The sequence below is a fragment of the Salmo trutta genome, chromosome 8 (genome assembly GCF_901001165.1).
Source record: "Salmo trutta chromosome 8, fSalTru1.1, whole genome shotgun sequence".
NCBI lineage: Eukaryota > Metazoa > Chordata > Actinopteri > Salmoniformes > Salmonidae > Salmo > Salmo trutta.
In genome coordinates, this window is record NC_042964.1 from 17,925,471 (window position 1) to 17,940,931 (window position 15,461).

The 15,461-nt window shown below is 41.5% G+C and overlaps 1 protein-coding gene and 1 long non-coding RNA gene across 2 annotated transcripts; one reads left to right on the forward strand and one right to left on the reverse strand.

The window, feature by feature from the left end:
• Positions 1–2,634, forward strand: LOC115198350 (uncharacterized). The gene is made up of 3 exons (XR_003879215.1): positions 1–172; positions 554–899; positions 1,170–2,634. It is a non-coding gene; the product is annotated as an uncharacterized LOC115198350 (long non-coding RNA).
• A 2-nt stretch (positions 2,635–2,636) lies between these two features.
• On the reverse strand, positions 2,637–14,633 carry LOC115198349 (claudin-7-A). The gene is made up of 4 exons (XM_029760245.1): positions 13,877–14,633; positions 11,332–11,496; positions 5,914–5,998; positions 2,637–4,832 (listed from the first exon to the last, which is right to left on the reverse strand). The coding sequence occupies exons 1-4, from the start codon at positions 14,097–14,099 to the stop codon at positions 4,658–4,660; spliced, it is 648 nt and encodes a 215-aa protein (XP_029616105.1). The 5' UTR covers positions 14,100–14,633; the 3' UTR covers positions 2,637–4,657.
• Positions 14,634–15,461: the final 828 nt, after the last annotated feature.

A 15,461-nucleotide genomic window follows, 5' to 3' on the forward strand; every position in this document is an offset into this window, starting at 1 on the left:
GAAATCCCCCAGTGAGAGTTACGACAGAAGGTGCTGTTCCTTTAAGCGGAGACTTCCTAAAACAAGCACGACACGAAAGGAGCAAATAAACAACAACTGCCGGGGGTAGAATAACATCGAATATACCGTTTACCGGGATTAATCTTGTTCATACAAACGACGGATCTTTAAGGTAAGAGTGTTGTTTATAGTTAGACTATTATACACAAAACGTCTGTTATTTATTAGTTATAAGGAAAAGGGTACATGGTACGCTTTCATATAGCCCAGGCCGGCTTGGCAAATATGGACATTGATATGACACACACCACACTTTACACTTAAGTCCAGAAATGAATCCATATTGTATAGGCTATTGGAACACAATGTTTATGTGTACAGGTAGGCCACTATATAATTCATAGGCTCAATGCTGTGAGTAATTATGTAGCTAAGAGACTTAATTCGTCAATATTGTTTCATCGGCAAACGAGATTCTCCCGTTATGCGCACTTTATTTGGTTAATACTCAGGAACGCAACTAATTTCATGGCAACTATTTCCCCATCCGTAGGTGTGTCAAAGCACTATTTCTGCTGATTTCGCTTATCAAAAATCCCAGAACACTGTTGAAAGCCATTGCGGAAGTAAACCCAACCTCGACGTGAGAAGAGAGAATAGGAGGACACCAAGTGGACTCAACGGAGAAATACTGCGCGCGACCTTCTGTATGGGAGAGATGTACGGATCGTCAGGAATGCCAGATCTGATTCCATCGAATGGCCCGCGACAGCCCGGTCCGGCCGGCCAGTTCAACCCGGGACATAGGCCGGTAGCACAGAATGGGCATGAGAGGCCCAATCCCCAGAGACTAGGGCAGCGGGCGCCCAAGCTCGGACAAATTGGTCGTTCCAAGAAAGGTGAGTAAAGTGGAAATATTCCTCTCCCTATACACCCACATATTTTGAGAAAGAGATATATGCCTACTGTATTGTGATTTTTGTGGTTATGTTAGGTTTTATGAGTATAGACCAAGATAGAGAGACATTTAAAACCAGAATCTGTCATCTTTCCAGCTTCCCCACCACTATATACTCTTATCAAAATAGGAATAAAATATGATTATTCTCAACCTTATTGACACTTGTATGAGTAGATATTCAACTAATTGTTACCTTTCCCTTTTCCAGTGGACCTAGGGGATGAGGACGTGGATGACATCATGAATAATAATGGCCAATAATAATGTTCTGTGTCTCTCACCCATCTCCTAAACCACACCACATGTGCCAATGAAGATCTTTGAAGCCAAACTCAACTGAATCAATTTGACCTTGATCAATCAACTTTACAAGTGACCTCCCCTGAAGCTTGGCCTAGAATATCATAGCTGAAAAGCTCATCGTGGCACATTGAGGGACAGTTCTATTGCCGGAATTCTAGACATTAGTTCTAGACATTAATTGTAGGATTCTATAGACCTTTGCATCAAAAGCTTGTATATTGCGGTTAACTTGTCTGTTGTTATACTGTGAATGAATTGTACTGAAACTTGTTCTACTCGTATTACCTCTGTAGTGGACTATCTGCACTTGGGAAAGTACAGTGTGGCTCGTCTTTAAAGCTTCTAAAGGGCTACATTTGAAAAAAAGTTGCACTCTTTAAATGATCATGTAAAATGAAATGGAGTAGGAGTGCTGATCTAGGATCAGGTCCCCACTTGTCTATAGAATCTTATTTAATATCATCTTAAAGGCAAGTCCGATCTTAGATCAGCACACAGAGGCTACGAATCCAGTTTTCTTCTTGGTTACTGATTTTACAAGGTGGATGTTGTGTAGAAGAAGGCAGGACGGAAGCCTGTTAACATGTAACGTACAGGTGGAACATTGAGCTGCTGTCCGTTGTGATTTAACCTAAATCTGTGGTTCTCTCACCTTGTGGAGTATCAGGTTACTGCTGAATAATCACTGTTTTGGAAAGCAGGGACAGTTGGAAAAGGTTACTACTGGTCATTTCTATTTACAAAAAAAAAAACATTTTTGGTTTATTACCTTGTTTTAAATCAATTATGGATGGCTATTATTTCCCCGCACATTTCTTTTAAAGAGTTGATATAATATATGGTTTATGTTGTTTTTTCTTATCTTATTGCGTAATGGTGCACTTTGTGGGAATGACTGTTAAATATGTGACGATAAAACTTTAAATATTTCTATGCACGGATTCTATTTAAGCATCAAGTCAGGGCATACTTCCTGTCCAGAAGGGCTACTTTCTTCTTCGTTGTTTAAATGTTTTTTTTTTTATCATAAAGGGTGAGTCCCAAACGGGACCCTATTCCCTACATAGGTCCTATGGGCCATAGTCAAAAGTAGTGCACTATATAGGGAATAGGGTGCCGTTTGGGACACATCCGATATTTCGTGTGGACTATAAGGACAATGTTGACCTAACTAATGCCTGTAACTTTCTTGTACACTGGTCACTACTTTCAGTGAAACATTGCATTTCACAGCATAGCTAATAGTGGCGCTGTCATGATCACATGGCTTAAATGGATGGAATATTTATGTGCATTGGGAATGTTTGCATGAAAATGTGATGATTTTTGCATAATAATTCATGATTGGTAATAAAGGAGGGAAGAGCTTTTCTTTTTGAATGGAACATTTATTATATCATTATGATTGAAATGCAACCTCCAGAATTACACTCGCCCATGTCGTACTTCTAAACAGCCAAATACGAGCCCCCATGTCGAACCAAATACGACTAAGAACACACATCACCCGTTGTATAATATTCCTGTTGTGTATTTTATTATCAGAGATGTTCCATATTGGGATATTGATAGTTATAACATTGCATTTGAACTGTTGTTATGAGAAAACAAGAACCATTGGATCAACTTTCAATAAAAGAAAGACGGGCTAGATATACAAATTGTACAAGAACATGTATTATATTGTAAGCTACATGGCCATTTATTAAAATAAAAATTTCTAGAAACCTTTTGGACATCTTACAACCATAGAAATAGAATTACTATTTAGTAATCTAGTTACCATTACAATCTAATAATTGTATTTCTATGCTTACAACATCACCTAATACAAAAGCACCCAGGGTTAAAATTCCGCTGAGCATCTTTTCAGTCAAAGGCAGGATGGTTGAGCTTTCTCAGTGATCACAAATATCAAACATTAAATATTATTTATGCCATCTAAAGCTAAAAGCAAAAACACAAGACTACACTAGCACTTGGGAATGGTACTACCATATTCTGCTACATTTAAAACACAAACAGAGGCTACAATCAGAACTCAACTCTAGCATACTATATAGAATGCATTCCAAACATATTGCTCCGTCCTAGGTAGACTGCTAGTGTGGACATCAGAACAGAGCAAGACTTCATACAGAGTAATTAACAAATGGTCAAACACATAAATAAAAACCTAATAATATATATAGTGTATTACAATAATAAAAACAAACTCCTTAGTAATAGTGAAGGCACCTGTTAAGAATGACTGTGGTGAAAGATATTTTATAATGGGATAGAGTATATTGCAGGCCTGTGTGAAAAGCCCTCCCCCTTTTGGAGTGCAGTAGTGAATTGCTTGGGGATTCACCATAGTGTATGCAGTCACTCACAACTAGTGTGAAGTCAACACTTGGCTTGAACGCCATTGGAGACAGTCATGTCTACAGAAAACTCCATTGTAAACGAACTGGTGGCGCGCTAGTCCCTTTTACTATTATACATACATAGACATCCCCTGAGTATGCCAAAAGTATGCCCTTAGCACCACACCGAGTTGAATTTATTACCTTCAATTACAATGGAAATGCTAAATTAAATACACAGTGTTTCTTACAGGGGGGTGAGAGTGTTTGCCATGATGCTGCATCTTGGCTGTAATACGAGAAGTGTGTGTGTGTGTGTGTGTGTGTGTGTGTGTGTGTGTGTGTGTGTGTGTGTGTGTGTGTGTGTGTGTGTGTGTGTGTGTGTGTGTGTGTGTGTGTAATACGAGAACATACACCCTAAGACACGGTCTGTTAATATAAGGCGCATCCAATAACCAATTACAGTGTATTTGTGAGGCCCACTCATAAATTCAGAAACAATTGTGGAATGTTGGGAGGGGGTGAGAGACGTCACTCAAAAACAAACTACTGCATGATAGTCTTGTTGGGGTGGGGGTCGGGCTGTCTACTCTGTAAAACTTTATTCACATCCAGTAATTCTTTCTTTTTTTGTCATCCTGTCATACTATCCCGATATGCCCCCCAAATGCAAACGTCATGGGCAACATTTACGCTGTCCAAAAGAGCACAGATCTGTGCAAAAACATTTTTTTTTTTAAATCTCATTGTAATCTGGCAGCTGGTTTAATTTGAAACTCATGCGTTACTCTTTATGCATTACTCAGTTTACTAAACTCTAGTTAAATAACCGCATCCTTACTACACATTGTTGAAGAAAAGATTCAGATTAAATCACGGTGCCAGAATATAATGAAGTTTACGGTATTTCTTATACATATCTGTGCTCTTTTGCGCGACAAACATTTCGCCCCATAAGTACAACAGACTAGTCACGTTCGACTCCATGTACAAACTCTTTCATGTTCAAGCTTCTGTTATTCCGGTTATCGGCAGTAGAGGGCACTCACACATACTCCTTGGTGCTGCTGGGGGGTGAGCGGGCGCTCACGCCACTCATGGCGGGGTATTTGGGCACCGGCTTTTTACTCCTGGGGCAGGAAGATGCCAGCATGGCTCCCCCCAGCACGTCCAGGAAAGAACCTCCCCAGGCAATGAAGATGGCTGCTCCAAACTCAAACCTGTGAGTGTGGAGAGGGAGAGAAGAGTGAGACAGGGTTTTAGCGCAGTGTTCTTACATTCTTCGGTAACACATTACCTTAAGTGGCACCTATAGCCTTACAATAATAAAACATAGTTTTGTCCATTATCGCCCTTACGAAAAAAGATTGCAGTCATAGTGCAGTATAATTGCAGTACCATGCAGTATAACTGCAGTTAAAGTGCAGTTTAACTGCAGTATGCTGCAATTACTGCGTCCGAAATACCAGTCGACTGCAGTTACTACCCTTTACTGCAGTTTAAAAACGGCAATCTTTTTTTGTAAGGCCGTAAACAGGTTAATGTAGCCCTAAAAAAATATTCAGGAATTGTGTAGGCAGCCAGAGCTGTCTCAGCCTCCAGTATTTATGCTGCAATAGTTTATGTGTCGGAGGGCTAGGGTCAGTCTGTTATATCTGGAGTATTTCTCCTGTCTTATCCGGTGTCCTGTGTGAATTTAAGTATGCTCTCTCTAATTCTCTTTCTTTCGGAGGAGGACATGATCCCTAGGACCATGCCTCAGGACTACCTGGCCTGATGACTCCTTGCTGTCCCCAGTCCACCTGGTCGTGCTGCTGTTTCCAGTTTCAACTGTTCTGCCTGCGGCTATGGAACCCTGACCTGTTCACCAGACGTACTACCTTGTCCCAGACCTGCTGTTTTCAACTCTCTAGAGACAGCAAGAGCGGTAGAGATACTCCGAATGATCAGCTATGAAAAGCCAACTGACATTTACTCCTGAGGTGCTGACCTGTTGCACCCTCTACAACCACTGTGATTATTATTATTTGACCCTGCTGGTCATCTATGAACATTTGAACATCTTGGCCTTGTTCTGTTATAATCTCCACCCGGCACAGCCAGAAGAGGACTGGCCACCCCTCATAGCCTGGTCCCTCTCTAGGTTTCTTCCTAGGTTCCGGCCTTTCTAGGGAGTTTTTCCTAGCCACCGTGCTTCTACATCTGCATTGCTTGCTGTTTGGGGTTTTAGGCTGGATTTCTGTACAGCACTTTGTGACATCAGCTGATGTAAGAAGGGTTTTATAAATAAATTTGACTTACTTGGTGTTGACAGGAGTATAAGGGTTATAGAAGGCCCGGATGACATTGTGAGCGAACCATGAACAGGCCACTACTGCACACAGAGCTGAATGAGAAAGAAAAAACATTCACGTACAAAAAAAGAGGGATCAGACGGATCAGCATTGTTATACGTCAGATGGTGTCAGTCCTAAGCGACGCTCATCCCTCAACCGATCAGTTTTGTAGGATGTGTAACTCATATTAACATTTTAATATTCCAGAGCATCCGCCATTCAAATATGAAAACATATTTCCTAATTTATGATGTCACTGCGATTTCATTGATCCCCTATGAAATAGGCAGAATAGCTAGCTAAATTATCAATTGCAATGGGAGAAAATAAAAACAAAATGGTCGCGACCTCCTGACTTGATCAGCTGCTTAACGTTAGCTAACTTGTAGGTAGTTTACTGACATAGCTACCTAGCTGACTCTACCTTACTGACAATCGGATTGCTTGGCTTGTTTAATTGCCCTCAAGTTGTAGACATGCTGCCCCAAAAGTAAGAGGGAATGTTATCTGATTCTGGGCACAGACAGAACAGGCAGCGCATCTGCTTCATGAAAACAGCTAGCTTTTGGTGGAAGCATTCAGCATTGCGTGTGCAGCACAAGGTAGCTGGTTGGTTAGCAGCATCCCATTATTCGTTTTATATCAAGTGACTGGCTCAGCTAGCAAGCTAATGTTGGACAAATTTAAGCTAGCTTTCGTGCACAAATGTAAAATGGTGCGACTAAGACTTCCTCACCAAAAAACGTCAAAATCATTGACTAGGGCTGTTATGGTGGCCGTTTTACCACCACACCGGCAGGAATGACCGCAGTTAACCTCTTCGCTATAGGGGGCAGTATTTTCATGGCCGGATGAAAAACGTAACCAAATTAAACTGGTTACTACTCTGGCCCAGAAACTAGAATATGCATATTATTAGTAGATTTGGATAGAAAACACTCTGAAGTTTCTAAAACTGTTTGAATGATGTCTGTGAGTATAACAGAACTCATATGGCAGGCAAAAACCTGAGAAAAATCCAACCAGGAAGTGGAAAATCTGAGAATTGTAGTTCTTCTTTCTTTTGAAACTACAGTGTCTGTGGGGTCACGTTGCACTTCCTAAGGCTTCCATTGGCTGTCAACAGCCTTCAGAAAGTTCTTTCAGCCTTCTCCTGTTCCTGGGCAGATAATAGTAGCTCAGTCAATCAGTGGACTGCCTATGGACAAAGGGTTTGGGTATGCGCGATCGTTCCTTCTTTTTCTCCTGGAATGAATATGTTATTGTCCAGTTGGAATATTATCGCAATTTTACATAAAAAATACCCTAAAGATTGATTGCAAACAACGTTTGACATGCTTCTTCGAACGGTAATGGAACATTGTGACTTTTCGTCTCTGGTACTGTGCTCGCGCGTTATGCCTTTGGATAGTGATCTGAACGCACAAACAAAACGGAGGTATTTGGACATAAATATGGATTATTTCGAACAAAAATAACATTTCTTGTGGAAGTAGCAGTCCTGGGAGTGCATTCTGATAAAGATCAGCAAAGGTAAGAGAATATTTATAATACTAATTCTGAGTTTAGTTGACACCGAACTTGGCGGGTGTCTGTATAGCTTGCTGTGATGGCGAGCTATGTACTCAGAATATTGAAAAATGTGCTTTCTCCGTAAAGCTATTTTAAAATCTGACACAGCGGTTGCATTAAGGAGTAGTATATCTATAATTCTTTCAATAATTGTTATATATTTTGTCAACGTTTATGATGAGTATTTTTGTAAATTGATGTGCTCATTCCCCGGAAGTTTTGGTGGGAATACATTTTCTGAACATCACACGACAATGTAAAATGCTGTTTTTGGATATAAATATGAACTTTATCGAACAAAACATACATGTACTGTGTAACATGATGTCCTAGGAGTATCATCTGATGAAGATCGTCAAAGGTTAGTGCTTCATTTAGCTAGGTTTTGGGTTTTTGTGACACATATACTTGCTTGGAAAATGGCTGTGTGGTTATTTTTGTCTATGTACACTACTAACATAATCTAATGTTTTGCTTTAGCTGTAAAGCCTTTTTGAAATCGAACAATGTGGTTACATTAAGGAGAAGTGTATCTTTAAAATGGTGTAAAATAGTCATATGTTTGAGAAATTGACATTATTAGATTTTTTGATGTTTTGTATTTCGCGCCCTGCTGTTCCATTGGATGTTGGCTAGGCGTTCCGCTAGCGGAACGGCTATAGCCAACAGGTTAAATTCCATGTGAACGTTTACTCACGGTAACTAGGCTTCTCCAAGCTCTGATGCTGCTGCTGGTCATTAGTAGCCTACCAAACGTGCTAACTGCCTGGTACTCAGCACTCTATTGTCCATCTAATCTCTCTGACATGAATGCAAATGTAATTGAAAATCTAATTAAAACACTTCATGAGAGCCCATGAGCTCATGTTGCGCAATATTTCAATAGGCTATGCAATTGCGTGAGAAACCAGAGTTTTGATGGCCTATATTAAAAAGAGGAGGAGCCCATCAGCTTTCTTCTATAGGCTAGGCCAACTATATTTATATTTACTCAACTTTCCTAATATTAAGCACATTGCTTATCTTTACAACAGGAGTATAGCCTACCTGGCTGGTACGAAAATGAACCCCGGGAAAAGCATCCCCCATTTGCTATTTAAGTGCATAGATGACATTTATTTTCCCCCCTGCCCCTGTTCCGAGACAGGTGCATGATAACGGTCCATGCGTAATCGCACTTGCGGTCAATTTTGAGAAGAGTGTTTTCCCGCTAATTGATTGCATTTTGGAACATTTGCGTGTGTGCATTGCTGCGCTTATAATGTGAAGAAATAGCCTAATAGTTTATCAACATTTTAAGCTCAATGTTCTGATCTGTTGCGTCAGACTCATTGCTTTTAAAAGGTTTTTGATGAGAGTGGTTGTATTAATTTGGGATCTATTGCATCCCACAACTGTCCAAGAGTATGTTTTGGAATATTTATTTCTCACACAGAACCAACAGAATAGGTCAACTTTTGTACTATGGGGGATAGTAGATTGACATAGGTTAGTGCTTTTGCTGTTCGTTAGGCCTACTCATCTTGTTGGCTGATGAAAAGTCAATTTGGACAGTTCTTCTAACATCTTGAATATGCTCCTTGGAATGAGATAAGAAGGACACGCGCAGTTATATCCCTGATGTGTCTGTCTCCACTTGTAGCCTACTTCGAAGCTAAGATGCCTGTGAGCTGGACCCGATCATGTGACGGGCATTGGCTAATAAGAATTGAGATCTCTGAGAGGGCCATGTGAGTGAGAGGTGCTTAGGAGCACAGCGATTAGCAGCCGGGAGAAGGGAATTATAATTATTATATTCAGCCCAAGGGCAAAACGGCCACACAAGGAGGATGTCGCCGGGAAATTCGAGGCTTGGTGAGAATATTATCAAGTGCTTGTCAAATTGTGAATGAGAGACTGATGAAGTGTGTGCAGCCTGTGCAAGAAACACAGCAGAGCTCATGCTTTTCATGAGACTTTTTTCAAATCATCATTAGAGTCCCATCATGCAGCCTTGGAATGTATTAAAAATCAAAACATAGAGCCCAACGTTTGTATCACAATTAAAGGTGCATAATAACTCTAAATTAAGTATTTGGAGAACCTGTTTCTTTGTTACCTGCTCAATACAGAATAGCCACATGTGCGCACTCCCTCTGAAATCATTTGGAGAAAATATTCTTTCTATTTTATTCAGCTATTTTCAAATGTATTCTTCATACTATATTGCCACGGAATTCTAAGCCAATCTTGTCTGCTAAATGAACTAGTGTATCCCACAGCCATATGGCATAACGGCAGGGCATGCTATTCTGTTCTTCTGAAATAGACTACATATTCTTCATATCATGTTTCTTTAGACCTGTCTGAAATAAATAGTGGTTTTATTGTGATGGTGTAGGCTATATTAAATAGATGTATTATACTTAATGTTAATGTAGACGTTCCAAAGGTCTGCATCAGTGGTTTATAGGCTATGCGTGGAAGCCAGCAGATGCTAAACGTGTTTATGTTAATTAACAGGCAATTACCATGAGACCGGCAGTTATTTGCTTGACAATCAACGGCCGACAAAATGTCATGACCGCCACAGCCCTATTATTGACAGATTTATTGTTTTAGCTTAGATTAATTGAGACGGTTTTAAGGCATAAATGGGGTTCAGCAGACAATGTTACCTAGGTAATGTTATGATAGCCCATTGTAGCCGGACTACTTTCGAGCTATCCCAGTACGAGACGGATCAGTGCAGGCGGAATTGAAGCGTTATCTGACGTAAGACAATGGCAGATTAGTACATCCAGGCATCATCAATAGGTATTTGAGAGAGGGGAGCCAAACACTTCTCAAGAAGTCAATGGGTGGCTAGCTATTAACCCCCCCCCCCAAACCATACTGCCATTGTCCTATAAGAGTAGTTTTCACATGATCTAAGATTGCATGCTGGTTCGTTCATTATAATCTAAAAGGCAAAACTGATCCTAGATCAGCACTCCTACTCTGAGACACTTTAGACCTGTAAAATTGCAGGTAGTCTAGTGGTTAAGAGCACTGGGCCAGTAACCGAAAGGTAGCTGGTCCAAATCCCTGAGATGACTACTTGAAAAACCTGTCAATGTGCCCTTGAGCAAGGCACTTAACCCTAATTGCTCTGGATCAGAGTGTCTACTAAAATTGAAAACAACACATTTCAGTGCACCTATCTGGTGTATGTGCCAATAAAACAAACATATTGTTTTCTACTCTGAGACCCATTAGCTTTTTACTGGCATTGTTCTATGAGAGTTTCTAATGACCTCTTATATAACAGTAACAAGCTGTGTCCCAAATGACACCCTATTTCCTATATAGTGCCCTACATTTGACCACCAGTGACATTTGACTAGTGAAAAGTAGCGCACTAAATAGGGAATAGTGTCAGAATAATAGCCACAGTCAGTAAAACGTGCCCATTCTCTCCCTCTGTGATCTCCAGGGGAACCTGGGTAGATGAGTGGGACTTTTATTGTGCAACATTTCGACCCGAAAGGCCTTCGCCAGGTTTAGATGAGTGGGAGAGCAGCTGGTAGCCAGACAGAGGAACAAACCCCTCATTTATAATGGTGACCAACTGCCTGTGGCGATTCTCTTGATCTCTTTCTATAGCTCCTGGTATGGACCAGAATGACCAAGTCATCTAATGAGCATGGATCTCAGACCAGCTTAGAAAATAATGTTACAAAAGTAGGGCCCTGAGATTTTCATGACCAAGTCATTTAATCATGTAGGGAAAACTCTGGACCCTAAGAAAATACATGTGTTTGTGGTGATTCTCCTGATCTCCCTCTCTCACCTCCAATCAGTAGGATGATGCCTCCAGTCATGGCGGTCCGAGACTTGCGCACTTTGTTGTTCCCTCCGCAGGTGGTACACTTCATGCCCATAGTGGCCACGCCCAGCCCGGCGATGGATACGATGATGCCAACGATCATCAGGGCACGGGTGGCCTGGAGAGCACCTGAGACACACACACACACACACACACACACACACACACACACACACACACACACACCAGGGAGGGGAGCGAGAGCGGGATAAGGGAGAGGAGGGAAAGGAGTAGCAAGATAGTGAGAGAATGAGGGAGGGTGTGTGTGTGTGAGAGAGAGAGATAGATAGATATGGTACAGTTATAGAAGGATATTGTATAGAAAGCTTTCATTTATAGGCATGTGGGATATATTGCAAAAGTCAATTAATAAACGTTAGTTTTTAATCAGCAAGAAAGCAAAAGGTGTGAACAAATATAAAATATGCATTATCAACACAATCCAACCCCAACAGTGGATCATATACAGTATGGTGTTCACAAAGTATTGGATTTCAAAAAGTGACTCTATAAACACAGCTCTATGTATCACTGGGGTTTAATGTGCGCTGACAGGATACTTTAATGTGTGTTTTTCCTGGATGAGAAACCCTGAGATACACCCTCCCTCTCCCTCCCCCTCTCTCTGTCTCGCTCTCTCTCTTTCACGCTCTCTCTCTTCCATCTGCTTTTGTTGAGAGGAAGGGGGCAGTGAAAGCTACTGTCAGGACACCCTAATCTGTCACCTCCCTCATAAAACTGACAGAGGGTGGGAGACAGAGAGGGAGAGTACCTCCTTGGTCCACCCTGAACCAGTCTGTGCCAGTCCAGGCCATCCCTGAGCTCACAAACACAACCCTCCATCCCTGAGAAAGGGAGGGAGGGAAGGAGAGAGGGGGAGAGTACCTTTCTTTTACTTTTAGATTGGTGTGTATTGATGTGAATTGTTAGATGCTACTGCACTGTTGGAGCTAGGAACACATGTGATCAATAAAATTTGATTTGAGGATGGGGGTGGGAGAGAGGGCAACAGTGGGTGGGGAGGAGAGGGAGGAGAGGTGAAGAGTGTGAAGAGCGTGATAAGGAGGAGAGAGGAAGGAAGGAAGGAAGAAATACTAATCTTCTGCTGTACTTTAAACACACAATGAGGGTCATTTCGCCAGCATGCAAATTGGGGCTACCATGGAATATCATCCCATCACCTCTGTACCCCATCCCCCTGTACTCCACTGTAACACCCTGACCCCCCTTGTACCCTTCCAATAACCCCCAAACCTGCTCTCTGTCAGCAGGTGCAGTTACAACAAGTTAAAACTGGGACCCCCCCCAAGTGTTCTGAATCTGAACAAGCCTCTCTGTTCAATCACACCAACAACTATGAACAGACCAACCAACAAGAGTAGATGGGGAGTAATATTAAATCACACCCTGGTTCCCGTCATCATGGTGCCCTAAGGGTTTGGGACGAACCGAAGTGGGAGGAGGAGGTCAAATTCCTGTACAGGGTACTGTGCTGCTGTCGCCATGGCTACTCCTGTGTTCTGTATTCTTCTGGTTGTTTACCGTTAGGTCGTTAGGACCAAGTCGTCTCTGGCATCTGGAGCCCCAGCCAGCCAGCCCCCAGTCCCCTCTCTATGCCAGGGAACAGTTGGTGATGAATGGGCAGGGGGCCTGCAAGTAGGGGCCTTACCACTTAAGGGGTGGAGCGGCCCAGCCATGTGAGAATATACAGCAGAGAGGGGTGGAGGAGGGTGGGGAGGTTGGTGAGAGGGTGCCAGAAGTTAACAATATCCCACTGTATGTTAACACGAAGGGTGCTACTAAAGGATAACCATGAGGGGCAATGACCGACTAACAGCTCTGAGCCTGTTAGTCGGTGGCACCAATGTGCTGTATTGAGGATGCACTGCTCCACAAAGGGGAGTGTAGGGAACCTCAGCCGACCGTCTCAGGCGTCTGCTCACCTGTATCTCCCCTCAATCAATCCTATTTACTGGTACAACATGAGACTTCCTGACACAAGTGAAGTGACCATCTTCATGGAAATCCTCCTTTGATAATTAGATAATAGTGGATATGCAATAAAGTGCTGCACAGGATGCGCATATTGTCACAGACAGTGAAAGAAAAATAAACATGGCATAAATTAAATATTTTGCTTAAAGGGGCAATCTGCAGTTGTTACATCCCTTTTTGGAATGTATAAATGAATGATATATATCCATTGATTCTTGGAGAATATAACTTATAACTGCCTCATGAGCTTACTTCAACTGTCCTACCCCACCAGAACCCCAAATATAACAAAAGTAAACGTAAACAAACGCTATATAACCTTGAAACATGGTTAAAACTATCATTTTGATATTATGGATGGTCAGTCCTTGTATCCATAGCTCTGTCTATACATTTGAGAGTGGGTGTATTTCTCCAGACACAGCCATCAGCTTTTTTTTTAACAAAACAGGGGCGGGGATCGCTTTCTTATTGTTTCAATTTCTGATTGCCGCTTTAAAGCATCTATACTTACTGTCGAGCTGCAGGATCGAGTCGTATATTTTACATTGGAGCTGCCCTGTGCTCTGAAAAGCGCATGACATCCATAATCCTTGGTACATGGCAACCGCCGTTATGATGTTGTCTCCTATGTACGCAGACATCTTCCACTGTGGCAGAATGGTCCCCACAATGAGTGCAATAACACCGACGAGTGACAGGGCGAATCCTAAAAGTTGAATTCCCGAGTTTGCCATCTTGAAAAAAAAAAGATTTCGTGGATTATTTTGATTCCTAAATAAATACGTTTCTGTTGACGAAAAAACGAAGAATCCTTTGGGTGCGTGTGTCCAAAGGCTAAGGTTCTCTTGCAGCCTCCCCTTTCTCACTACACCTGCTGTAGTTATCCTTCCAATTAGGTCGATCTACCTATGTTCCTTTTACGCGGCAGAATAGCGGAGTCAGTAAACACAATCTCTGAGTTGTGGAAAAGTTTTGCTTGTCTATCTCCTTTCCACCTGTTGTCTGTTATAGTTCGAGCCGCGCCTTGAATACTGTAGTAGTGAGAGTGCGGACGGAATATTTAAATTCTGGATGGTGTGCGTGCGAGAGGTGTCCGGTGCCCGGTGATGCGTAGGTTTTTTCTCGCATCCCCTCCTCCCGAGGCAGTTACCGTTATGTCACGCCCATTGATTTGGCTACTCCTGCATTCCGAGGAAGAGGTTGTTCCTCTAGCTCTAGCGGGTCGGTAGTCGGTACTGTAAAAACCACGGTACACTTCATATCGGGCTGACCCCCCCGTGGGTTCATCTTTTACCTTCAACAGTTGCCCAGCTGACAGTAATTGACATTTTCTTAGAACTTGTTTTACAGTAGTCATAGAAATGCATTTGTATTAAGAGAGATGGCGTTATAGGCCTTGTTAATACCATTATAAAGGCTTATATGTGCTTATAACAAGTTAGACATCAGTATACATGAATGCTTTAAGTAAAATGTTACCAAAATATCCACCTGATTCTTTATAATACTTTAGTCTTGTGTGGAATCATATTGCATTGTTTGTAATGTAATTTAAACACAGGATACCTCTCATAAGAATATTATCAATCTTTAATAAAACTTTTGTCGGAATAATATTATTTTTATTGTCTAGACTTTAGAAAAGCAAGCAATTACTACATGTACTGAATAACAACCACATTCCTTTCAATCTTTTACCCCGATGTTAGCAGCGATACAGAGAAGCATTTTTAGTTTCTTATAAAAAATGACCTCCAGTCAGGAGGATACAGACAGATCAAGAGGTATGCTTACATATGCAGAAAAGTACCTGGTTTAAATGTAATCTGGTACCTTATGATAATATCCTGATATTTGTGTATTCATTATAATGCCAGGATATGTGCTTGTATTGATGATGTGTGTTATGATCCCATGTGCTGTGTTATAATTTGGATGTAATATCCTAAGCATGTTAGTGCAGTATATTGAGATGTGTGATTTACAACAGTCAGAATGACACCCTCATTAAAATGACAATTGGACAGGTAAAGTGGTATGCTTAGATGACCTAAGCAGACAAATGGACATATTTTTGTTACACAGAATTAGGCATA

Coding starts and splice junctions, on each gene's coding strand:
- LOC115198349 (XM_029760245.1), bottom strand. CDS start 14,099: ATGGCAAACTCGGGAATTCAACTTTTAGGATTCGCCCTGTCACTCGTC. Junction 11,497..13,876: donor CTCGATCCTGCAGCTCGACA/GTAAGTATAGAT, acceptor TGTGTGTCTCAG/GTGCTCTCCAGGCCACCCGT. Junction 4,833..5,913: donor TATACTCCTGTCAACACCAA/GTAAGTCAAATT, acceptor CCACACTCACAG/GTTTGAGTTTGGAGCAGCCA.